The sequence below is a fragment of the Amphiura filiformis genome, chromosome 15, assembly GCF_039555335.1.
Source record: "Amphiura filiformis chromosome 15, Afil_fr2py, whole genome shotgun sequence".
Taxonomy (NCBI): domain Eukaryota; kingdom Metazoa; phylum Echinodermata; class Ophiuroidea; order Amphilepidida; family Amphiuridae; genus Amphiura; species Amphiura filiformis.
In genome coordinates this window covers 24,547,748-24,574,328 of record NC_092642.1, presented here as the reverse complement: position 1 = coordinate 24,574,328, position 26,581 = coordinate 24,547,748, and the positions used below count along the sequence as shown (strand labels likewise).

At 36.8% G+C, this 26,581-nt stretch overlaps 1 protein-coding gene across 1 annotated transcript; it reads left to right on the top strand.

The window, feature by feature from the left end:
• Positions 1–110: 110 nt before the first annotated feature.
• Positions 111–24,038, top strand: LOC140171419 (uncharacterized). The gene is made up of 19 exons (XM_072194677.1): positions 111–404; positions 3,135–3,387; positions 3,679–3,820; positions 4,620–4,742; positions 5,398–5,520; positions 9,229–9,354; positions 9,643–9,765; positions 10,599–10,733; positions 10,915–11,043; positions 11,694–11,849; positions 12,320–12,475; positions 17,157–17,312; positions 18,269–18,532; positions 19,347–19,613; positions 19,894–20,154; positions 21,075–21,200; positions 22,004–22,138; positions 23,300–23,419; positions 23,750–24,038. The coding sequence occupies exons 1-19, from the start codon at positions 331–333 to the stop codon at positions 23,941–23,943; spliced, it is 3,063 nt and encodes a 1,020-aa protein (XP_072050778.1). The 5' UTR covers positions 111–330; the 3' UTR covers positions 23,944–24,038.
• Positions 24,039–26,581: the final 2,543 nt, after the last annotated feature.

Below are 26,581 nucleotides of genomic sequence, written 5' to 3'. Positions count from 1 at the left end.
TAATCACAGTGCATTAACCAGTAATTGAACCGAGAACTAAATGTCCCTAATTATCTCATACCTTTTATCAATGTGTAATAATAATTATCATAGTCGAAGAGCAGGTCTAGGAGTGGTTGGTTACATTGGTTAGGTCGATACCTGTTAGCATGTTTGTAAACCTGCGGACAATAAACATGAAGAGTGACATTTTGATGTTTTCGCTATAATATTTCAAGATTCCACGGAAATAGTATGATTAATTATAACAATGAAGACTTATAAAGCGCCGGTATCCGTCAACTGAATAACGCTTATTCTCGTGATTACATTTTAAAAAGTCATTTCAACATGTTTTCTGACAGAGGAGACCATTCCGGAAGCACGGTTGACAACCCTATTTTTGAAGATCCGGAACAAAATAGGTATGTACCGTATGTTTGACATAATTTCTACCATGGGATTTATATCTTGCATGTATTCCACATGACTTGTATTGTAAACAAAAATACATCTATACTTTATCTAGTACTCTATCTATTTCACTCCACTGCAGAAGGAAAGCCTCTTTGTCACTTTTCCATTTAGTCTTACCTAAGGGTCAGTCCATGTCGAAACAGATTGAGTGTACACCCACCCTCTTGGATTTTGCTCTCCTTTGGCTCAGGGGTACCTTTCATGGATCCCTAGGTGAGGTCACAAGAAAAAATTCAAATTCCATTTCGTTTGCGAATGGCGGGCAATCAAAGTTTGGCGACCTCGACCAAAAATGTGAATTTAAGGGGTCCAAATGACAAAGTGCTCTCTTTGAGGGGCACTTTCTTCTTAATTGAATCAGTTGTGATCCTCTTTTTGAATGTGGTCACTCACTGGCTGTGTCTGAAATACCTAAAAAAAAAAAGATAGATTTCGGAATTTCGTTGGGATTTCAGAGGGGGTCAAAATCAGCACTTCGTACTGTTCAATCAAATTATCTTGATTTTGAAGGACCCATGATAATGTCACAGTGCACTTATAGGTCCTAATTATGTTCAGAATGGATTAACCATATGCCAATGTCTATGAGCAATTCAAAAAAAAGAGAAATTTCTAGACCCCTACAGAATTTTAGGCCACCCCTAAAGTGGTTCAGCCACAAATGGCACTTAAAGTCGGCAAATTTTGACCCCTACTAACTTTAGGTGTACACCAGATATGAATTTCTAGTCTTTTGCATCTGAAAGAATGTAGTTTAATGTTACTAGGAACATAAGATTTGTTTTGTATTTTTTGTGTTTTAGTATTAAGTTGACGCTTTCAAAATTAGGCATTTTTGCCTAACATACCATGCATACAGGATACGGTACAAAATGCCAATTTTAGTATGATATTTTTTTATATTTTTGATCACTTTATAGCCATTTGTATTATTTATCCTGATATTTCAAGTTGCTCTTGAGTCAAGTAATAAGAAAAAACTACTTTCTAATCCTCTGTATGGATTTTTAAGGGGTCAAAAATGCACTTCCGGCAACGATGCACATGCAAAGTACAGGTTATGGGGTCAAATTGTCAGAATGCTCCCAATTATGTCAAGTAATATATCAAATTACTCGTATGGTCATGAGGATTCCAAAATGTATAGTTTGTTATGTGTCAGACCTTTCAGGAGGGCGCTATGACGAAAAATGTTCATAGGTCAACGACCTTTTTGAAAGTATCAAAAAACAAAAAATACAAAACAAATCTTATGTTCCTAGTAACATTAGACTACATTCTTTCAGATGCAAAAGACTAGAAATTCATATCTGGTGTACACCTAAAGTTATTAGGTGTCAAAATTGCAGATTTTAAGCGCCATTTGTGGCTGAACCACTTTAGGGGGGCCTAAAATTCTGTAGGGGGTCTAGAAATTTCTCTTTTTTTTAATTGCTCATAGACATTGGCACATGGTTAATCCATTCTGAACATAATTAGGACCTATAAGTGCACTGTGGCATTATCATGGGTCCTTCAAAATCAAAGATAATTTGATTGAACAGTATGAAGTGCTGATTTTGTCCCCCTCTGAAATCCCAACAAAATTCCGAAATCAATCTTTTTTGGCATTAGGCATTTCAGACACAGCCAGTGAGTGACCACATTCAAAAAGAGGGTCACAACTGATTTAATTAAGAAGAAAATGCCTCTCAAAGAGAGCGCTTTGTCATTTGGACACCTTAAATTCCCAATTTTGGTCAAGGTCGCCAAACTTAGATGGCCCGCCATTCGGAAACGAAATTGAATTTGAATTTTTTTCTTGTGACCTCACCTAGGGGTCCATGAAAGGTACCCCTGAGCCAAAGGAGAGCATAATCCAAGAGGGTGGGTGTACACTCAGTCTGTTTCGACATGGACTGACCCCTAAGCTGTTCTCTTCCTAATGCTACCTAGACTATGCCATAGTCGTTTTTGATACATAAAAATATGGCATTCATCACGGTGAACTCATTCAGTTGAACTCGAAATCATACTTATATTTATTACATCAAAATACTAGTAAATGGTTATAAAAAAAGTTTCAATAATTAGTGTATATAATGTATAATGTATGAATGCAACATATCTTATGGCATAATCATAATGGATCACTTCAAGACTGAACAATTCTGATTTTAGAATCTACCAGTTTCGCGAAAGCCCAAGTAAAATCAATTGCCAAAGCTAACAAACAGAGGGAGTACGGTGACTGTCTATCAAATTATATCAAATGTGCACAAGTTGATAAATGTAATAGCCAGCGTATGCACAATGGACAAGTAGACTGCGGGGAAGTCTAAATGCTACCACAACCTATTATGTCATCCATCAATTTTTTTACATGGTTTACATTACTAGTGCCTGCCTCTCCTTCTGACATGTATTCTAAATGACCAGTCTGTTAGTTTATGAGTCCATCTAATAAATGGCATTTATTATCTTGTTGTTTAGTTAGTTCTTTATTTTATTTCCTCTATGGTATCTTGCACTTCTGTTTTATTCTTCAAATCAAGACCCTCTCCATTACCTTTTCTGTGACTCTCAGCTTCCAACCTCAAAGTTGTTGTCCAAGTCGTATTCACATAAATTTCTTCCATATGAAGAAAGCAACTTAAACATAATATTGCCTGTTCTTTATCCGTACTTTACAACTATAGAACACAAAAAGCACCTCAATATGTAGACGCTACGCAAAATCAAAATACAGTTAAGAAGAAGACGTGCTACAGTATTATTAGGAAACATGCAAGACAAATATCCACCGCGCATGGATATCCAATGATATTCAATTCCGAATCATGGTATGGCAAGTTGTTTTGGACTCTGGTTGTGGTTACAGCGTTCGTCTTCTTTCTACGTCAAGCTATTGTGCTCGTTACAAGATACATTGATGCCCCAGTTGCTGTTGAGGTGAGTCTGAAACAATTAGTTGTTAACCTTGATATAATTGATTTATAGTAACAATAGGCATTTTCAAGTTCCTGATTTTAGTTTGGGGTTTGGGTTTGTTCACGTTGTTTTCCAATTGTCGTAACTAAGTTGTAATCGAAAGATTTGTATCTACCCTTTGTTAGAAACCAAAAACATGAAATGTTTTCGGTTTCCAGTTCAGTTCCTTACGTAATCAATTGGTGGAAGTGTGTATTATTGGGGGGTGAGTGGGTTTCACTATAACTTTTTATTTGAAATGGACTATTTCAGTTGAAGGTGGTTTCGAAGACATTCTTGGATTTCCCCGCCGTGACTGTTTGCAACACGAATAAAGTGAGACGATCAGCTATCAGTAGTTCTAAACATAGACAAGTTCTAACGGTTGATGTTAACACACCTACTGCTTACAGAGGTAATAAACATTTCACAATATCCAAAATAACTTAATATTCTTTATGATTTAAATTGGGTGGTCTGTTTGGTCCGTTGTAACATATGATGATGTTTTCTATACTTCATATTGAGGCCCGTCACCTAATGTTCTTATTCCAAGTAGTAAGATAAATTGCTCTGGCGGTTTTGATTCTAGAGGCAAGAAAGGTGTATTACACTTGCCTATAGAACAGTGCAGGACTTCCGGGGTGGTAGTCGTGGTACGCAATCAAACTACTATGTTTATTTTCATAACTATTATTGCAAATATATTCCATATCTAAAATTGCACTGGGATTATATGAAAAATGTAAGCTTTTCTTTATTTATTATGATCACTTGCAAAACAATATAATTATCATTCGTCATGATTTACTCATAATCACCCGTTAAAGGGTGAAGACCTTCAAATAGCATCTTCATTGAAAATTACGTAAATATTAAAAAGGACTATTTGTTTAATTTAAGCTTTTATTTTTTGGATAACTTTACATATTAATTTTTTAGTGTTGAAATGCGACGCCGCTATTTTAACACCGAAACTAGCATTAAAACTGGCCCGTTAGCAGTAATGTGGAGATTGCATAATTTCATATTTATTTAAGTATCTTTATTCATATCTAAGTTCATTAAATCAGAACATGCCAACCTCAGTGATTTGGTATACCGCGCCCTAAAGTAAGGGCAGAAAATTTCAAAATAAACAATTGCACTAAGGTGTAAACACATTAAGTAACTCTGATTTTCTCTTTCCCTCTTTATGCAAACGTGACTCCTAGTTCCATGTATACCAGGAGATTTCATGTGTGCTAATGGAACTGAATGTGTAAAGCCCTATTTAGTCTGCGATGGAATACGACATTGCGCAGATCAGAGTGATGAGCCTAATGAATGCATATATGGTAAAGCACTTTGGCTGTCATCGCTGCTTGGTTGTATCATTTTTATTATTAAATAAAACATCACTTCGACCAGTAAGTGCAATATAGTCGTATGCGTCATTTTTAGCGAAATTAAGCTAATAATGGATAATTAAGATATCAGCATATGCATCCATTTTAAGCTTTTATCTAGAAGCAATTATTTAAAATGTAATTATATGATTAAAAGGCAAAAGAAACGCATAAATAAGTACAGAAATTGAAACACACACAAAAAGACCTTTTCCTGTAAAATGACAAATTATGATTGATACGACTATATTGTACTCACCCGGCCAATATTTATCTTGGGTAATTAAGAGCTATCATGTTCATATAAGTTGTAATTGTAGCTAGTTATAGTGCGTATTTTTTCTCTATTAGTGTATTTATTTTCTCATTTGCCTGCTTATTATTTGTTTTATATTTTGTGAAAGTAAGGGCAATGTCATTTTCATGAAAAATAAGTTATTTGTTTTGTTTTAAATGATATACCAATTTAGATATTCATCATCATCTTCCTCTTCATCTTCCTCTTCATCTTCATCTTCATCTTCATCATCTGTATCTTTATCTTTATCTTTATCTTTATCTTTATCTTCATCATATTTATTATCATTTCAATCCTATACCTAAGGTGAATGTGGGAACCAACAGTTCAAGTGTAGCAGCGGTGGAGATATGGGAGTCTGCATTAGCAATGATTTAGTGTGTGACAATATTGTGCATTGCTACAACGGAGAAGATGAGATCGATTGCGGTAAGATTGACAAAACACCTGAAATAAAACAATTAAGGGGGTACTACACCCCTGGCTGTGGTAAATTTGTGACTATTTTTGCATTTTTCTCAAAAATTAATACCACATTGGTAACAAAGGTTTTGTATATTATTGGGGCAAGGAATCCAATTACTACACTGAAATTTCAGTGAATCAATACAAGCGGTTCAGTAAATATGATACGAAATGAGGTACATCCTAGCGGTACCTCATTTTCTATCACAAGTATCGAACCGCTTGTCTTGGGTCACTGAAATTCCAGTGTAGTAATTGAATTCCTTGCCCCTATAATATACATAACTTTTGTTACCAGGGTGTTATTAGTTTTTGAGAAAAATGCAAAAATAATCACAAATTTATTGAGGGTGTAGTACCCCCTTAAAGGATTGACTACCATAGCCAATAGCTGAATATAAACTTTATCGCCCGGCACTACAAGTAGGTTGCACTCATCACCTGTGAATATCTGCAATCATAGATTGAATACAATTATACCTCTCTTTTTAAAGACACTAATCTGTGCGAGTGAGCAACATGATATGTTTTTTGACATCTATGGTTCAATGCATAGGTACCGCGTGAACGCTGTAGTGCAGGGCGATATATTCAAAAATTTTATTCATCTCTTGCTATGGTAGTTAATCCTGTGAGATCATCACTTCTGCGGCGAATACTCAACGGTACAGAAAGGCCTGTTACATCACTTCTACTGTGGCGACTACCAGGGCCTACTAGTAAATTTTCCATTTACATCCTGTGAATCGCATGACGCGGTTCTACGAGCGCGCGTAGCGACCACTGCAAACAATGTCGCCTAGTACAATTAGCAAGTATTCTCCGAATGTGAAAACCACAGCAATGATTTACCTTCGGGAATGTATAAAACGATATTATTATTATTATTATTATTATTATTATTATTATTATTATTATTATTATTATTATTATTATTATTATTATTATTATTATTATTATTAACCCTAAACCCTAACCCTAAAGCCTAACAATAACCAAAACCCTAACCCTAAACCCTAACACTAACCATATCCCTAAACCCTAACCCCTAAACCCTAACCCCTAAACCCTAACCCCTAAACCCTAACCCCTAAACCCTAACCCCTAAACCCTAAACCCTAAACCCTAACCCTAACCCTAACCCTAACCCTAACCCTAACCCTAACCCTACCTTTTTGTGCTTTTACCACATAATTTCCCTCATTCTTCAAGTCCTGCCCTCTATCAGGGGCTAATTTATAGTTTTAACTTGTTGGATATCCATATTCTGTCGGTCCGTGTCACGTCACTTCCGGTTGATGATGTTCGAGTGAAAACAAGTCCCTGATTCGATTTTTGTTGATGATTTCTGTCATTGGTGTAATGTAAATTATGATCGCAAATAGTCAGTGGAATCAAACAACCGTTTCTAAGTCTTCAGAGTGAAAGAAACTTACTTGATTCACCGTTTATATACTGACAAACTTAAAATTAAATTCCATGGTCGAGTGTCGTTTTTTCCGAAATTGAATGTCACTCCAGCAACATCGCTATGTAGCCTCCTTCACAGCCGGTTTCTGTTGTTCACAACAAACCGTGAGCCACATGCAGTTTGGGCCCGAGACTAGAGATAGCCCGGATGTCCGACCGACAGAATTTATACTTTTTAAAATTAATACTTTTTACCCCATAAATTTTATTTATCTGAACCTGACCCTCCTTAAGCCTACGTTTCCATTTTAACTTCATTATTTCTTTTTAGTTTCTTCTACATGGGCCAATTTTATTCCATTTAAAAAAATATCCTGCTGCTAAGCTTGCGATTTTCCGTTACCATGGTTTTTTTTATTTATTCAATCCCGTTCCCGTTATTTTCTAAATCTGTCCTTTCTTACATTTCCCTTTTAGCTTCTTTTTTTTTATTTGCTGCATAGCTTGTGATTTCCCGTTTTCATGTTATTTATTCAATTCTGTCCTCAGTTTAATAACTTTTTTATTTAAATTTCCTGATCGTATTATAGCTTTTTTTTTTCCTTACATTTCCAGAATAGTTTCGTTCTTTCCTTCTTTAGCCTATTTTATTCCCGTTTTTATTTTGTGACTTATTATAAGCCACATACTCGTACAGCCTGTTTGTCCTCATTTTGTTTTCTTTTTTTTTTATTTATAGTAGGCCTACCTCTTCATGTTGTTTGTACTTTTTAACACACATCTTTTTCCCGTATTTATTACGCTACGGTCGTTCACCCGTAATATCATTCATTACGTGACTCTGCGTCGTTTACGCGTGCCATGGCGTAGTGCTGCGTTACCCGCGTGGTATCGCTGCGCTACGCGAGCGGCTTGGCATTAGATACGCCCGTGCGACGCGCAGGGCTAGCTTAGTAACTGACTCCCTTTTTTGTTTACCTTGGATAGCAACGGACCACATTTTCACTGATTTTGAGGCCAATTCTTGACCGTTTTCAACCAAATTTTCGCATAACCGTCTCGGGAAGTTCCTCGAACTCCAGTATGAATTTGGCGACATTTGGATCGAAACTGACGGAGCCTTTATACATGATACATAGATACATAGATACATACATACAACATTCCCCTATTTATAGTAAGACTAGCGGGACACCCGCGCTACGCGCGGGTCCCCGCTAGGTGAGTAAATGGGAGCGTTTACTAAAACAGGAGGACTTACTGAACAGGTAGAATCATTGAAAAGGCAAATTTTATTTATCTGAACCTGACCCTCCTTAAGCCTACGTTTCCATTTTAACTTCATTCTTTCTTTTTAGTTTCTTCTACATGGGCCAATTTTGTTCCATTTAAAAAAAAATTCTGCTGCTAAGCTTGCGATTTTCCGTTACCATGGTTTTTTTTATTTATTCAGTCCCGTTCCCGTTATTTTCTAAATCTGTCCTTTCTTACATTTCCCTTTTAGCTTCTTTTTTTTTATTTGCTGCATAGCTTGTGATTTCCCGTTTTCATGTTATTTATTCAATTCTGTCCTCAGTTTAATAACTTTTTTATTTAAATTTCCTGATCGTATTATAGCTTTTTTTCCCTTACATTTCCAGAAGAGTTTCGTTCTTTCCTTCTTTAGCCTATTTTATTCCCGTTTTTATTTTGTGACTTATTATAAGCCACATACTCGTACAGCCTGTTTGTCCTCATTTTGTTTTCTTTTTTTTAATTTATAGTATGCCTACCTCTTCATATTGTTTGTACTTTTTAACACACATCTTTTTCCCGTATTTATTACGCTACGGTCGTTCACCCGTAATAGAGTCATTCATTACGTGACTCTGCGTCGTTTACGCGTGCCATGGCGTAGTGCTGCGTTACCCGCGCGGTATCGCTGCGCTACGCGAGCGGCTTGGCATTAGATACGCCCGTGCGACTCGCAGGGCTAGCTTAGTAACTGACTCCCTTTTTTGTTTACCTTGGATAGCAACGGACCACATTTTCACTGATTTTGAGGCCAATTCTTGACCGGTTTCAACCAAATTTTCGCATAACCGTCTCGGGAAGTTCCTCTAACTCCCGTATGAATTTGGCGACATTTGGATCGAAACTGACGGAGCCTTTATACATGATACATAGATACATAGATACATAGATACATACATACAACATTCCCCTATTTATAGTAAGATTCTTATTCTTATTCTTATTCTTATTCTTATTATTCATTACTAGAATGCAAGAACAGTGAATATAAATGTGATATTGGCATCTGCATTCCAAAACTGAAAGTTTGTGACGGAAAAATAGATTGCTCATTGGCCAGTAAAAACAGCAGCGACGAACGGCATTCTTTATGCGGTAAGAAGTTCATACAAAAAAAAAAAAAAAAGAAGGGGAGTAGGGAGAGGGAGCATTTACTACGGTATATACTTTCTTGCAAGGCTAAAAACAAAGAATTCCCATTATAATCTGGTGATTGCATTCAATCAATATTCCTGAAGTGGTCGAATATTTTATTCAAATAGATATACAAGTCATATCGTTTATATCCATAACATGTAAAAAAGTATCCCAAAGAATTGTGAAAAACTTGCTTGCCAAGCACCCAATCAGCTGATTTTACTTTTTGTTTTCTTCTTAATGTAGACCCTGTTGAACTTCAACGAACTGGATGGAAGTGTGGTCTTACTGTCGCCTATATACCACAGCTATTTGTGTGTGATGGGTATGAGGACTGTCCTGGCGGTGAGGATGAGGACAACTGCGTGGGTAGGTATCTTCTTTTTGACGGTTTTAGTAATGACGAGAGACCGAAACACGTCCATTAAATACCTATGATTCTTTCTAGGATGTAATTTAGAGTCACAACAACGTTTATGATATGACTCTCTGAAAAATTATCATTTTTGTCACCATGCAGAAAAGCGAGTCAATTCATTCCATTTTGTTTGTAAATGTGCGTCACTGAGGTACTGCCTTACCTTATCGTGCCTTAGTAGAACCAGGCGGGGTGTCCCCTCACTCTCCTTCGAGTGCTTCTTCTACATATTGGTCTTCCTAGCGCTAAACTTTCGACCTTCTGTATGGGCATTCCTAAATCTTCTCCATACTGTTCTTTCTAGCGCAAAACTTTCAGCCTCTTGTATGGGCAATCCTGAATCGTCTCCATTCTGGTCTTCCTAGCGCTAACCTTTCCGCCTCCTTCCTGTATGGACATTCCTTAATCTTGTCCATACTGGTCTTCTTAGCGCAAAAACCTTAGGCCTGCTGAATCATACTGGTCTTCCTAGCTCTAAACGTTCGGTCATCTGTATGGCCATTCCTGAATCTTGCCGCACTTGGTATTTTCATCTTGTTGGTGGTCGTCCTGGTTGTCTTAGGATATTTAAGTCACTCCAGGTTTGCTTGGAGTGGTAATTGATGTATGGGGATCTTGATGGTCTGTACATATACAAATGTAATGACTGGGATTGGAAGAGATATTAGCTTGAGCCTGATAATATTTGAACCAACGTTGTGTATATTTACCCAACATTTTTTAAGTCCACTAATACTTTTAGATACTCGATGTCTTTTTTTGTTTGCACCTTTTACCTCGTTAGGTGGTGATTCGTGTAAGAATAGTGAATATAAATGCGCAACTGGCATATGCATTCCAAAAACGAAAGTTTGCGATGGAAGCATAGATTGCTCATTGGACAGTAACAACAGCAGTGACGAACAACGCTCCTTATGCGGTAAGAAGCTCATAAAAAAGAGAAGGGGAGTGGAAGGAGGAGGAGGAAGAGGAGGAGGAAGAATGAGTAGAATTTTTTTCAAACGGGTATTATTAAATCAGCTATAAGCAGTCAGTTTAATCACCATAACGTGTGAAAGAAGAAGAGAATAATGATCTGATTTTACGTTTTTTTAATGTAGATCCTGTTGAACTCGAACGAACTGGATGGAAGTGTGGTCTTACTAATGACTACATTCCTCAGCTTTTCTTGTGTGATGGGTATAAAGACTGTCCAAGCGGTGAAGATGAGGATACGGAGACATGTGTGGGTAGGTTAATTGTAATGACGTCCATTTATGGGTTACTTATGATTGGCTCTGAGATGTAATTTAGAGTAATAACATTTATAAAGCTTGTCTGCAATATAATCGTTTTTACCGCCAAGCAGACAAATGGGACTTTTTTCTTTTGTCCATGTGGTGCTGTTATTAGTGTGTCTTGATCGTCGCTAAATCGTTGCGTTAACATGGCTAGCAAATATTAGCGCTTCATTCATTCGTTGTGAGTTTTCCAAAATTAGAAAGTGGTCGCAGCTCATTCTGCCATCGGAATGTATATGATATATCGGACGGACCACCCTCCACACCCAAATATACTGCGCCAAAAAGTATCCTTACACTTAGAAAAAAATTAAATTTTAAAAGTAAACCATATTTGGGTAAATTTATTTTTCAATACTACATATTATTACACCCCATTTAATCCAATCAGGATCTATTAAAAAATAAATTTACCCAAATATGTTTTAAAATTGGGACTTTTTTCAAGTGTAAGGATAATTATTTGGCGCAGTATAGCATACGTTTGAGCCTGTGGATATTTGAAACAATGTTGTGAATATGTGCCCAACATTTTTGCAGTAAACTAACATTTTACATACTCGATGTCTTTCTTTTGTTGGATATTGTTACCATGCTAGATGTTGTCACGTGTGAAGGAGACCAACTTAGTTGTGAAACGTCGTCTCTTGATATAAATGGCAACCGCCTTGTGGAATGCATCCCGCATATAAAACGGTGTGATGGAGTACTTGATTGTTATGACATGATGGACGAAAGCAATTTATACTGTACAGGTAAGGGCTATTAATGTAATGAAAAGAATAACCCGTATTGGGTTAAATTAAATTTAGAATATGTGTAAATAGCGCCCTCAATTTACACACAAATATACAGTTTTTAAATTAAAAATTACCAGAAAGAGGCAGAAACGCCGTCCAGAAAACTGGGCCTACTAAAATTAACTAATCCATCTGTAAATGGATCTGACTTATGATATCTTTGGCTTCCGAAACGCATTGGTCATCGTGGCCATCATTCGTGATTTATTTTCTCCGATGAAGTCATTAGCCAAATGCCCGTATTCCAAACTGTAGCGAACATAACTCGATACACCTCCAGGAGATGTGTTTGAGACACTCAAAAAGCGGAATGCGGTGGAAGCACCCCAGAATGGTACATGAAGTGAGGAAATGAATGATACTTTAGTCGCTTCGTTGCAGCAGCATCTATGATTAATTCTCTTCTTTATAATATTTCAAATCAGTTGACTTAATTCAGCCGATGATCACAAACATGGATGACCTTGGACTGGTGATTGCCGAATTTGTTGACGGAATCGAGCCAAGAGGCGCATATGCAAAGTGGGAAGAAATAATAGCAACAGACAACTTCGGGGATGACCAACTTCGAATTGAAGGAGGTATTTATTGTGCAATATCATATAATTATCTAATGGACTAATTCATTTGTCAGACCTAAATTGGCCTCATTTGATTATACTTTAATCATTCAATAATCATAGATTCGAATCTCCTTAACTGCTAGTTAAAGGGACCATTGAAAGAAAAACATATTTGGTATCAAAATAAAGCAAATAACATATAGAATCCATTTCTAAAATGATAAACGCAATTTTCCTTTATTTTACCCCCCAAATCAGCAAATAAAGACAAAGCGCCCAATGTCGCGTCGTTCCGCCCAATTCATATGTGCAGAGACACTTGGCAACCCCTGTGACGTCAAAGTGGTTATCCTTTCCGCTGCATGGCAACACTGCATGGTCCAGACTTGGTCCTAAACCAACGCATGAACGTGTTTACAGCAATGAACTTTTATGTGCCTTTTAGGCCTAACAAGTAGGCCTATATTAAAAAGGATATTATAATATAAATTACAAAGCTACAATAACTTCTATGATAGGTCTATATATAAAATCTAGCTAGGCCTACAAAATTGGCCAACAACGGGGAAACATAAGTTAGGCCTAGGCCTTCATATTGACAAAGTCAAAAGCTGTCGGTGCTAGCTGCTCGGCGTTTGCAAGAGAGTATCATTTGTTTTGACTGAGGCATTCTGATATAGCAACTCTTTACTTATATTTCCTCTTGAATATCTCATGAGAATATGAAAGAGCCTGGCACTGATGTTTCGGGTTAGCCCATGACATGCGACTTAATTTCTTTAGGCCAAATTAGCCTACCTCCCGGGCGTGCGGCCTAGGTTAGGCCGTATAAAATTAATATTTTGGTTCTCGTCCAGAGGATTTTCATGAATTGATGAGGGAGGGAGGTGTTTTTTTTCAGTGTAAAATCAGCATTGTCTGCAGTTTTCGGTCTTTTCCAACAGTGCTCGAGGAAACGATGACGCACTTTTTTTTTTTTCATTTTTTTGTTTCTGAGGGATGAACCCCTAGAGTAGGCCCTACCACAAAAAGACTTGGAAGTGGTCCTTGTTCTCTAATAAACTTATTTATAGGCCTATGTATGAAAAATTCATAAATCATTCCAAAGTCTAAAATAATTGAAAAATCTATAAAAAAAAAAAAAATCTGACAAATCCCAGAAATTAAGGAGGGAGGGGACGAGAACCAAAACATTAATTTTATACGGCCTTAACCGCCAGGCCTAAAACGCAAGCCGATCCTGACTCCGAAGTTTGGAAGCTGAATTGCGGGTGATTAAAGTGTGTTGCTTCCCAGCAAACACAAAACGTTTTCGACATCATTCGCAAAAGGTTATAAAAGGTTGTCAGAAAACGTTTAAATGTCGGGTTATATAAAGGGTATATTAAGAGTATAAAACGTTTTCATAACCTTAAAAAACACTTGTTGATAATCTACTGCTCAGCAAACAATAATGTTTTACAGAAAACGTTTAAATGTCGGGCTATATAAAGGGTATAAAAACGTTTTAATAACATTCCAAAAACATCTTGAAAACTTGACACAAAACATTCTAAACAGAATGTTATTTTGGGGTTGAAAAAATATTTTGCGAAAAATGTTTGCCCAAAATATTTTCAATAACGTTTTAAAAACGTTTTCATGACCTTTATATAACCCGACATTTAAATGTTATCAAAACGTTTTTACCTAAACCAAAAGCCAAAATATAACTTATTTAAAACGTTTTTGTGTTTGCTGGGTTGTTTCTAAACGGTCGCTCCGTGTAGAGACATACTTATGGGACTAGGTTCAAAACAAAATTCAGGCTCGGGAGAGCGAGTTGACGCGGTTGTTTCCTCGCCTTGCACCACTACTGAGGTCCCAGGTTCAACTTCAAGCCCCTGGCGCGCGGCCCAAAGACTCATGTGAACTTGGTTTATCTCGATCCCGCAGGTTTTCTTCGGGATCTCCAGTTTCCTCCTGCTTCTCAAAAATCGGTGATTAGTTGTTTGGTTATCAAAATCGTCCTTCACCCAATGAAATTTGGGGAGCTGAAAAGATAATTGGTGGATGTTACAATCCAAAGGCGGCTAGATTTGCGACAGGTTCGGCAGCATCCAGCCTAGATGATGCGATCTGATTGTGATAAGTACCATGGCAGCGAAATTACAGCGCTTTGAACCCTCCGAGATCTGGGAAAAGGCGTTATTATATAAAAGCCGAAATTTATTTTTATTTATTTTAAAAGCCTGTGAAAAATGAGAAACAAATTTGAAGATAAAGAACCACGAGAGGAACATATAAAGGCCACTCCAAACAATCATATGAACAATATTTACTGTCAGCCTTTAGTTTACGTTATGGAAATGCTTATAGGCCTAATCCAATCTCAACTCCCACTGATACTTGAAAGTGCAAAGTGTCCGAGCGTTTTATCAAAGGTAGGCCTACAGTTACAAAGTAGGCCTATGTTGATTGGGTAAATCTTGTAAAATATATTTCGTTTTTAGAAAATACGATTGACATCAATTTCGCATAGCCTAGGCCTACCCCGGTCCAACCATCCATGGATTAAAATAAGTGTAGGCCTATAATATTTCCCATTTGATGTTTGTAGCATATAGGCTTTTGAAGGCCTATGTATGTTTTAGGCGCTCCTCGTAATTTATTTCAAGAACAGCTTGCATGTCATGTTCTTCTGAACCATCTTCTTCATCTGCCGTCCAGCTACTGCCCCATGATGCCAACGGCTCAAATAATAATGGCAAGTCTCCCGTGTAACACATGGTAGGCCTATAGGGGAATACATTTGCAAAATAAAAAGGCCTAGGCCTACTTTGCATTGTTTGGGGTATGAAAATAAGCACTTTTGAAAGTTAACTTATGGAAGAAAAAGCTTTTTTATACCAATTGTCAGGTTTTGGAAAAAATAATCATCTCTTGAATATTTTTTAAGGTAGGTCCTACGGAAAAATTACATAGGCCTATAATAATAATACCCATGGGAGGTGCTCGCGCCGGCACATCATCTGCCATTTATGTGTTGCGACAAATCTTGGCGATATTCCCCTCAACATCGTCACTTTATATCATAGGCCTATTGCCCTATAGGCATACTCATAATTAGTTGTATAGTTTTATATATGCCATGTAGGGCCTACATAAAGTAATGGTCATGTTGACCGGGGGGTTGAATTTATGAATAAGTAAAATAGGAAGCTGCATATGCTTGATGATGATAAAAAAAACCAGTTGATCGTCCCCGCCCGCTTCCTTTCGCTTGGCATTGCAATTGAGGGAGTCTGAAATGTTTAATGCTATTTTCTTTGTTATAAGGGAAAACTTCTTTTTTTAAATGTTTCAAAAGTTAATAATATTGTCAATAGCTTCCAATAAGCATTTCAATTTATAGGCTTTGTTTTAATCATCCTCTCAGAGAACCATCAAAATAACAAGAGCCTCGATCCTATCATCCTCCTCTACAAATTACACAACTAATATAATAATGTCCGGGAATATTTTACATAGGCCTAAATGATCCATTTGCATTGTAAAAAATAACTAATAAATGATAAATAAAAAGGCCCTCCACTTCCTCTTTTTGATAACATGTGGACAATCAACTGGAATTTTGTTTTTACTTGACCTTTAAATAATTATAAGTGGTTGTATTACCATGATTATTGCATCTGATATTTAGATCGCGATCGCTGTTGTCAAATTATCCCGGTAAAAATGTCAACGCAACAAAACGCGTAACCACAATGACGTCATCAGGAAAGCGCCCAATTTTCTACTTTTGATAAATGACTCGCGATGTAGCGTCGGAAGGGGGTAAATCGAGTACGTTGTTTTCATTGTATTTTTATTTCTAAAATAGTTAGTTCTTCAATTGTTTTAGATATTGATTCTATATTTTATGGGCTTTATTTTGATACCAAATCATATTTTCTTTCAATGGTCCCTTTAAACTTCGGGGTTAATTGTACAATGTGGGTCTTTTTCATCTAGTGCTCTATTTTAATAGTGGTTAAAATCACTTGTCTATAATTATTATCCTTTTGATGTTGACGTTTTGATTTTGAATGACAAAATGACGTCATAGAAATATTTCATGAGTATAAAAATCGGCTCAGAACAATATGTGAGTTGAACTATAATGTAAACTCAGTGTTGTGTCCTGGCAACCTAATGAACTGACCAAACTCTGTTGGATCTAAGGAACAATGTCATTTGTCCCTATTGGATTTGATTGATTTTTGTTCTGACTGCGTTGACTGGGGAAATGTTGGGGAAGATTCCAACCCACATTGGAGTTGCTGTGCCTTCTACATATGTCTGTAACGGTTAGGGGCCGCAAAACTTGAGTAATATATATCAATTTCGTGTAAAATTCAAGTTGCATATGTGAATCTTTGGTAGTTATAGATCAGCAGTAAGAAAACATGTACTAGAATCTAACGGCCACTAGATTAATGAGCAGAAAATATCCAAATAAGATTTCAAAGACTGAAGCGAACAAAGGATGACGTCATCATCAAAATTTACTCCTGAATGTAGACAGAAAGTCATCACATCACACGATCATTCTGCTGAAACCGATTTAGTCGACCGCAGAAAATGCTGCGGACAAAACTCATTAATATCTTGCCAAGTATTATGTTTTCCACGTTCAATATATATCGTTTCTTTTATGATTTCTATTATATTTTACAAGATATATTCTTGCATACCACTGGCATGCCTGGTATTATATCCACCAATTTGACAAAGGGCGATTTTTTCCCCGAAGGAGAATATATTGTTCTTGAGAGAGTCACTGATGAAGCAGGCAATTATGTTGAGCGCTGGGTTAATATCTCTGTGCGAGCAGGTAAGTGTCATACAAAAATGACAAGTACATGTACTTAGACAACATTGGGATTTAACGCCATAGTATACATGATATACGATCTTATAATTTGTTAACCCGATTTTTGGCACATTTGTAACGTGTGCACATGTCCCAGCTTACACCTAAATGGAATCAACCACATTGGGTGTGTTTGCAGGTCAACAGAGCAATTATGACATTAAGTTCCCATAGAACTTCAGGTCAAATAACCAATGGGGTTTCATTCACTTTACTTTGTTACTTGAGTTTAAAATTTACAGAACCCTTCCTGGCAGTTATTACTATAATATCATTTCAGCATTTTGGGTAAAGAATAACAGATTAAAATTTGCCGGAAGTCATATATCATGGCTTTAACACGGAGTTAGGGCTCTGCATCAGCAGCGCTGACCTAGCAGCCATCCTCAAACATTTCCGCCAAAAGGTGCAAAGCTTGGTGCACTTACAGTGTTGCAAACTCTTAGCAGTTCCACCATGAACCATACAAGTCAACAATCGACAATGTCTACTAAAATATACTCTTTTAGTACTCTCAAACAAAAAAAGACATTTTTTAAAGTCAACATGTCCCTCCCTAGAAAAATCAAACTAATAAAACAAATACAAATCATTGAAAAAGTAAAAGTGACACCTGTAACCTGATTGAGAGAAACGATAAATTGGTTTACAATGAAAACAGATCAGGGACCAATTTCACTATTCGTTTAACCCTTCGTAACTCAAGTAACCGTGCGTTAAGTTACGAATACCCAATACTAGACGTAACTTTACGAAGTGTCCCTGTAGTAAATCACTAGCACTTACTATAAAATACACCTTTACTCTTCTCGCTCCACGGTTATAGTACATTTAATCTGTGACTATATATTTGCTAGTATGCAGATATCATGATCATCGCGGATGATTAAAGCAAATGTGACGTTTTTTTCTTTCAGTACCGGAAATCATCACAATAATGGGCTGTCCAGATGATATTACAAAAGAGATTGGAACAAATGTTAATGATGTTGAAATCTTTTGGAATCCACCTACTGCAGTTTTAAGTACTATCGGTGTCAATGGAAGCGAATCTCTTGCACCTAATGTTTATGTTTCGTCCATCTACATGCCTGGAGATCGATTTCCTCCTGGCGTAACGGTAGTGAATTATAAATTTCGCTCTGAAATAATTTGCTCCTTCAACATAATTATCCTTGTAGGTATGTAATTTAACTTATTGCTAATATATGTCCTTGTTAAGGAATTTCATCTTCTAATACATTGTCACTGCATACTGGCGAATCCTACATAACTATATATATAACTACATAACTACATAACGTAGGGCATGGTGGCTCAGTGGTTACGGCCTTGGACTTGGAGCTTGCTTGATGTGCATGGGTTCGAGTCCCCATCCCACCACCGTGTTGCGCCCTTGGGCAAGGCGCTTTGCCTCGCTTGCCTCGCCCCACCCAGGTGCAATGGGAAGCTGTTAGGGGTTGTCACAATCGTTGTATCGATGAACCCTGCGCCAGTTGTAGGCTGCAAACGTGGTTCCGACATATTCTAATGACGGAGGAATAAATGTAAAGCGCTTTGAGGCTGTTTACGTCATAAAGCGTTATATAAATATCTACATTTTTTTTAAACCGGTTTCTTTGTATTATGTCTGACTATAGATGACGGGCTTTTGTTGCGCAAAACATCCGTGTTTGCCATTATATTGTGCGCTCGACGAATCGCGTATGGTACTTCCGTGAAACAGAGTAAAATGCTGAATTATTTTGAAGCTCAAATGGTCGAATACGTTATTACACTGCAATAAATGTTCGCGAAGAGCGTAAAATTGTGTATTTAAAAAAAATCTAAATTGAAGTTAATTTGGTCACAGACACATGCATACAAGTGTGTAAAAGTGGAGGATGAATACATCACCACGCCCACGTCGAATATTGGGGGCTTTATTTAACCCTCATCCCGCTGGGATATACACCTATGAGTATTCGGATTCACGTTTATCATTATGTCTTTCAGCTGACATGGAGCCACCAGAGATCTTCGGATGTGATATCAGTAAGGACTTCACTATGACAGAGTCAATCTTTTTTGATGGCTCTTATAAGTATAATTGGAGTAGGCCATATGCTGTAGAAAGGCCAAATAAGTCTCATGAAGTGTTCTTGGTCACGGAAACAAGACGAAATGGAGACCTTATATTTTTCCCTGGAAGAACCACAGTTTGTTACGTTTTCGGCGATGCGAGTGGAAACACAGCGAAATGTAATTTTACTGTTACAGTTCGTAAGTACAAAACACAGCTACTAAGGGAAATATTTCCTATATACGAACAAAAGGAGCTACAACTTCTTTAAATTGTCTAAGTCCATATTTTCTCATCAACTAGAAAGATAAAGTTTTAACTTAGAAGAGGATGGATCAATTTTAGCGTAAAAACAAATGATGGGATTGAAGCTCTCTATTTAATGTTAATTTTGAGCATGGTCTCTGAGGACTCAACAGTGTTTTCTAAAAGTAAAATTAAAAACACCAACAGAATAAATAAACAGGCTTTATTTTACAGCTGACGACGTGCCACCTACAGTAAAGTGCCCTGGAGACATCAACCAATCTGTTCCAGCAGGTATCACAGGAAAATTCTTAATATGGGAAGAACCGACAGTAAGCGACTACTCATCCAGAAGTGGAGAAAAAGTAATACTTGTATCCCAAAGTCACACATCGGGACAATTATTTCCACTTGGCTACACAGGTGTAACATACGAGTACTCCGACTGGGCTGGTAACATAGCTATGTGTGAATTTGGCGTTTATCTCTTACAAAGTAAGTATTTAAAACAATTGGGTGGTTATGGATTGTCTAACTACGTATCGAGTTTACCTTCTACGTATCGAGTTTACCAGTCTGTGTATCGATAAAACATCTATGTATCAAAATTACATCTTTGTATCTAAAAAACGCAAGGAAAAAAAAAAAAATATAATGTACAGAGTATTGTGAGTATACCATAAAACTGTGCCATTTGCAGTAAAAATCTAGTGAATGATCTTGGTGTAACCCACTCGGATTGGTGAGTTCTTGCCAGATCGGATCATCCTGAGGGATTGCAACTAGACTGTTGCCCTCATACTTCAAACGTATGAGTTGACGACTGACAAAATTACACATACCGCGGAATGTGAGCATGTTGCCTATGGGTCGTCGACGCTAAGTAAGTTTTAAGTGAGCGAACTCAAAAGTAGCACAAAGAGCGCGAGCGTACACAAAAGAAACTTCGCAAGTAAGATGAGCGATGTCGCCAGGTCCGGACGTTGTACCGGTGAATTCAAGTACCCTTTTTATTCTACATGTTCTATGGAAAACTATGTGCCAGTGGAAAAAAGTAAAAAAGGTGACGGACTTTGTAACCAGATTCTGGTTGCACTGAGACTACGCAGTTGCGTCCAAATTAACTTTTGACAGAGTGCGATCTTGTCACAACTGCGCGGTACACGGGCACCGCTATTGTCAGTTGCGCTATGGCACACAATCATAGTCACAAGAGAATATTTTCATGAGACCTTCGATTAAGTTATTCAGTAGTCACTACGAATCATAACACAAGTGCATGCACAGTGTAGACGAGTGATGGATTTGGTCTAGCTTGCCCTCTCCCCCGACAAAGGACGATAATGTTTTCGAACCTCTGTACAATTGTATTCTTCCCCAAAATAAACCGCACTATCTATCACCTTTGCTTACAGATCCAGATCAGGAAGTTGAAATGTTTGATTGTGAAGATGGTATTCAGGTTCCTATGTGGCAAACGTGCAATACTGTTCCTGACTGTAGCAATGGAAAAGATGAACTGGTGTGCGGCTCTTTTGAAGGTACCTTTTGTAACCAATTAAAAAAATGGGAAACTAGGTTATTGATTGATAAGCTGATAATTGAATAATGTAATTTGTCTAACAGAACATTATTAATCTTGCATGAATGGTAGACAGTGATTGTATTTTCCTTTCTTGCCATACAACAGTATAATCTTTGATTTTGCGTAATGCTGCGAATACTGCCGACAGTAACAATAAAATGTATACATTTTTAATTTTGCTTCTCAGAAAGAAAAAAAGAGATCAAGACAACAATGTTATGCAGTGTAATTAAAATATCATGGCTAACAGAAGAACTTTACTTGGTTTCTTTACTAGTTCGGGCTCGGGTTTGCTAGAACGCTATGTTCAATAACTAAATCGTTCAGAAAACGAGTTTTGACATTTTTGCACATATCAAGCTTGCATTGCCGTAGCCCCAATCTATTTATAGTTTCATGCTATTCGGCAATATGCTAGATATGTTCTTTTAGTGAAGTAATGATTAGATAAATTATAATTGCATGATTTACTGTAGGTGCAAAATTTCTATTTGTTATGATGCCAGTTATAAAAATGATGGTGCGACTAAAATGATTGGTTTACTCCCAATTGTTTTGGTCTAATGCAACTGTTATCAATATCATGCTAACAGATTCAGATTTCCAATACTTTTCCTTTTCCTCTGTGATATACATGTATGACTTTCCATATGAAGTCACCTTTTGTTTTTATTTTAGCCTAAAGCTTGCTATACTAAATTTATAGCTATTTTTGCTTGACTGAAGTTCTTTTACTTATTCAAAAACTGCACCCAACAGTCATATGCAATGTGAACAGTCGACCATGCCGAGGTCCTGAATCTGTAAGACAGTGTAAAGCTAATACAGCAGAGTGTGATTTCACCCAGGACTGTACAGACGGCACTGATGAGATGTACTGTGACTTTCCGGATAGTAAGTTCTATATTTTTATTTTTTGCTCTTCCTTTCGTGCGAAAATATCAAACGTATTTTTCTCAATGTCACAATGTCAATTGATCAAAATAAAATTGGGTCTTCAGTTGATATTTTAACACCATTATATAATATTACCATAAACCGTCACTGTGTACCATATTAAATGCGCGATTCGCCGAGCGCGAGTAGCAACCACAGCCAGAATGATCTCTTATCACTTTTAAAAAATCGATTATGGCACCCTCTTGCAGAATAATACAATGAACACAATTTATAGTTGGAAATGTTGGATGTCAATAATATAATGTCGTTTCTTTAAGGGGTACTACACCTAGCCATTTTTTTGCTTATTTTTGCGTTTTTCTCAAAAATTATAGCGCATTGGTGACAAGTAAGATATACATGTATATTATAGGGGCAAGAACTACAACTACTGCACTGAAAATTCAGCAACTCAAGGCAAGTAGTTATTGATTTATTGATCAAATATTGGTTTTCCCTCATTTTTGACTGTAACTCCACAACTGTTGTCTGTGCTGAAATAAAATTTCCAGTGTAGCAGTTGTAGTCCTTGCCCCTATAATTTACATATCTTACTTGTCACCAATGCTCTATAATTTTTGAGAAAAATGTAAAAATAGGCACAAAATTCAAAATTGGGCAGGGGTGTAGTACCACCTTAAACTACAGTAAGCCAAAGAATTGAGGTACCAGTGTTCACCCCCGTATATCCTAAAAAAAGGCAAATATGTCCAAATTAAAACAAACAGCCAATACCTGTACTCTTTAGCTCTGATTTGTTGAAATTGGTTGATAATTAAAGAAACGGTGATCTAAAACCTAATAAAGAAACAAAATCAAAAGTTGCACTTCTGTGTTCTAATCAATGAAAGCACGACACTGGTTTTAACGTTCTCCTGTTCGCGAACGCTTTCTGTACAAATCAATAGGGCATGCAATGGAGCAAACTGCAACTTTTAAAGGGTTTTGGATCGCCGTGTCTTTATTTCTTGAACAATTTCAACGAATGAGGTCTTAATTTCGAGCTAAAAAATGCGGCTAATGGCTGCTGGTTCCAATTATGACATATCTGTTCTTGGTTAGGATATACACTTGTGAACATAACTGGTACCTTTTTTGTATTTGTTTCCTCCTCAGATTGTGGAGATGATTACTTCCAGTGTCCATCTTCCCGCGTTTGTCTTCATCGATACTTTCGTTGTAATGGGAAAGTAGACTGTGAAGATGGATATGATGAAAATGATTGCGACGACCCAGGTAAGTAGAGTATAGTACATTGAATCCCCCATGTAATGTGCTTCTTGTACCGATGATCTTTCTTTTGAAGAGCATTTTATGTTTGACACAACACCCCGGGCAAAATATTTTGATGTTCATTCGGCGATTATTCATTGATGATTAGAATATAATCGTTACTATAGGACGATCGATTTTGATTATTTTCATTTCAGGCACTGATTGTTTCAAGGTCTCCTCGGGTACCTGTGTTGTGCTAGTGTACCGTCAGTGTACCGTCATAAATGTTCATTTTCTGAGCTAGTGTAAGTTCCATCCATTTAACATTGTTTCGTTTTGTGATTATTGCAGGTATAGAGGAATCTCCATTTGTTAAAGATTGGTATTTACGTTATAATTGGGAATCATTTCCCACTAACATAGACTATGAAGCCATGTCGCTTAAGTTTGAAGAAGAAGTCTATCAACCACGTGGTTTTCATCGGGTCAAAGGTGAAAATCCCCCGGATTGGAACTCTTTTTTTGTCCTTCAGTTCAACGGCTGATTTTAGTGATCTTCATGACGTATTAGGATTAACTACTGATGAAATTACCAAATATGGTCATCAAATTGAGGATTTGATTCTACAATGCACATATAATGAGCAAAATTGTAACATAAGGCAAGTATTAAAATGACAATGGGAAAATAAGGTGATATCAAAGGCACTTACAGTGATCCTCACGAAAGTATAAACAAAATTTCTTGGGAACAGCTTAAAAGTGAAGGAGAAGTCTGCATGAATTTTAAGATTTTGATGTACCGGTAGCGAGTCGCTGCATGCTGATAGTGTCTTTTTCCTTTTTTAACATTGATTTCGTTCATTATTCGTTTTCTCTTGACAGTAAATTTGCAACAATTCCTGACGATACATACGGTAACTGTTTTAGCTTCAACTACGCGGGATATAGTAATATAGATATTCCAATTCTATCTACGAGAGCTGGTTCTAATTATGGTACGTTTACAATGATAACTCGGTTAATTCACTATATGATGCATCTCCAGCTGTTACAGAGCAGAGGCCAAAATTGCATCATGGGAAAATGTCGATATGCAAAGCCCGCGTAATGCAAAATTTATAACACAGGAATATACGTCATTTTGTGTTTAAATGTCAATATAATGATGTAACACGCGAATGCACACTGAAACAATAATTTCCCAGAAAGTAGATCTATTTTCTATATATTGATCACACGGACTCGTTCATGGAACTATTTTCAATATTATTATTATTGCTATTGCATGAAAATCCAATGGTGGCTAAAACTGTAAAATATCAAATAATTCTAGCAACAGTAATTTTAATATCAAACCCATTTTTAGCAAACGAAATTTCAGTATCCAATCATTTTTAGGAAACTGAAATTTCAATTTCAAACTAATTTTAGTAAAAGAAATCTCAGAATGCAAACAAAGTTAGCAAGAAATTACAAATCATTATCAAACCATTTTAAGGAAATTTCAATATCCAATCAATTTTTGCAATAGAAATATTTATTGATATATAAATCTTCCGTGCAAATTAATTTATTGTTTAAATATATTGTTCTCAACAGTCTAAGTATATTTCAACAGTCTCAAACTTATTTTTTACATATACCTACTGTATTCTTTTTGTGAATCATTGAGACTGGAAATGGTTTGGGAATAATCCCTGATCTGACTATTTATCTTTATTGCCTATAATTGAAAACAGAATTAAAAAGACTAGTTTGCGTATGACGTCCTGTCAACCAGACCAAAAATGTCGTACTGTGTAGGTCAGCAACCAATCACCCGCGCCTTTGCCCTGACGTCAAACGCAAACTAGTCTTTTTAATTCGATCTTCAGTTATACATAGTTTTCAGAAGACAATGAGTGCTTGTACAATATCCATGAACATTTCAAATTTAGACAATGCATGCAGGACATAATTGAAAAGAACGATTGATGTTATTTAAAAATTACTTCTTCGTATGAATTTCCATAATCATACTTATTCCCCACATGCCATGTATAATATGTCAACTTTATTCGTCAATTATCAGACAAATGTACCTCCTTTCTATTTCAGGTCTGAAAATGACTCTATTCTTGGAACAAAGTGAATACCTGAGTATTTTTGGCCGTGAAGGCGGTGTACGAGTTGCAATTAATCCTGTTGATGTAGCAGCTTTACCAGCTGACGATGGTATCACGATTAGACCAGGCACAATAACCTCTATTGGACTCAGATATGTAAGCTACAATAGATGCATTGAGGGGCGCGGGTTCTGTTATAGGGTTAATAAACGTGTGTTTCCTAGATTTAGGTCTATGTTATTATAACCCTAACTCGACTGAAACTCACTATTAAAAGCTCACTAGGAAAACCACTGCGCATGTATGCATTCCACGTGATGTTATAACGCAATCAGCCTAAGTCATATACGCTCGTAAACCCATGGAATCGCTGGCCGGGCCAGCAAAACCCCGTGGCTACAGATCTGTGATCTTCTGCTTGGCATGCGAGTGACCTCTTTGTTCATCTTCTTAACTTTTTAGATTCTTTACCTTCCAATAGACAAACAATACGAGTTCCGAATAGGGTTTTTGTAAACAATAATTGTATGAGAATTTTCTTAAAGAAATTGGGTTTGAACAGCCTCTGTTCGTGACACGTACAACAGTTATACGTATGATATGCGAGGGTTAGTTCAATGCCAAATAGCCTATCCAATGTGTGACATCAGGTCCCAATAAACCATACACCATCCATGTTCTTTTATTAGGAAAATGTTTCTCGTCTTGGAGGGAAGTACAGTGATTGTATCGCAGATGATGTTGTTTGGCAAGATTTACGTCACGGCGAGGTCGTGACGGTGGAAGGTGAACGTTACAACAGAAAGGTATTGTGCCGTGGAATTAATAGATTGGATTTGAATTCTACTTCACTGTTTTGTAATTAAAAGCCATTGCATTTTGTTATCACAATAAAATATATACTTATGTTATGGGCTAGAAAGTTGTCATTATCAAGTGTATCTGTTGCCAACTTGCGCTTCTTATCAAGGTCAGACAATCTAGAAAATGGATATAGAAATCATTTTTTTTTAAAGTTATGCTTAATATGTACAATGAAATAATCTATATCAAAAGAGGCCAGCCATTAAATCAA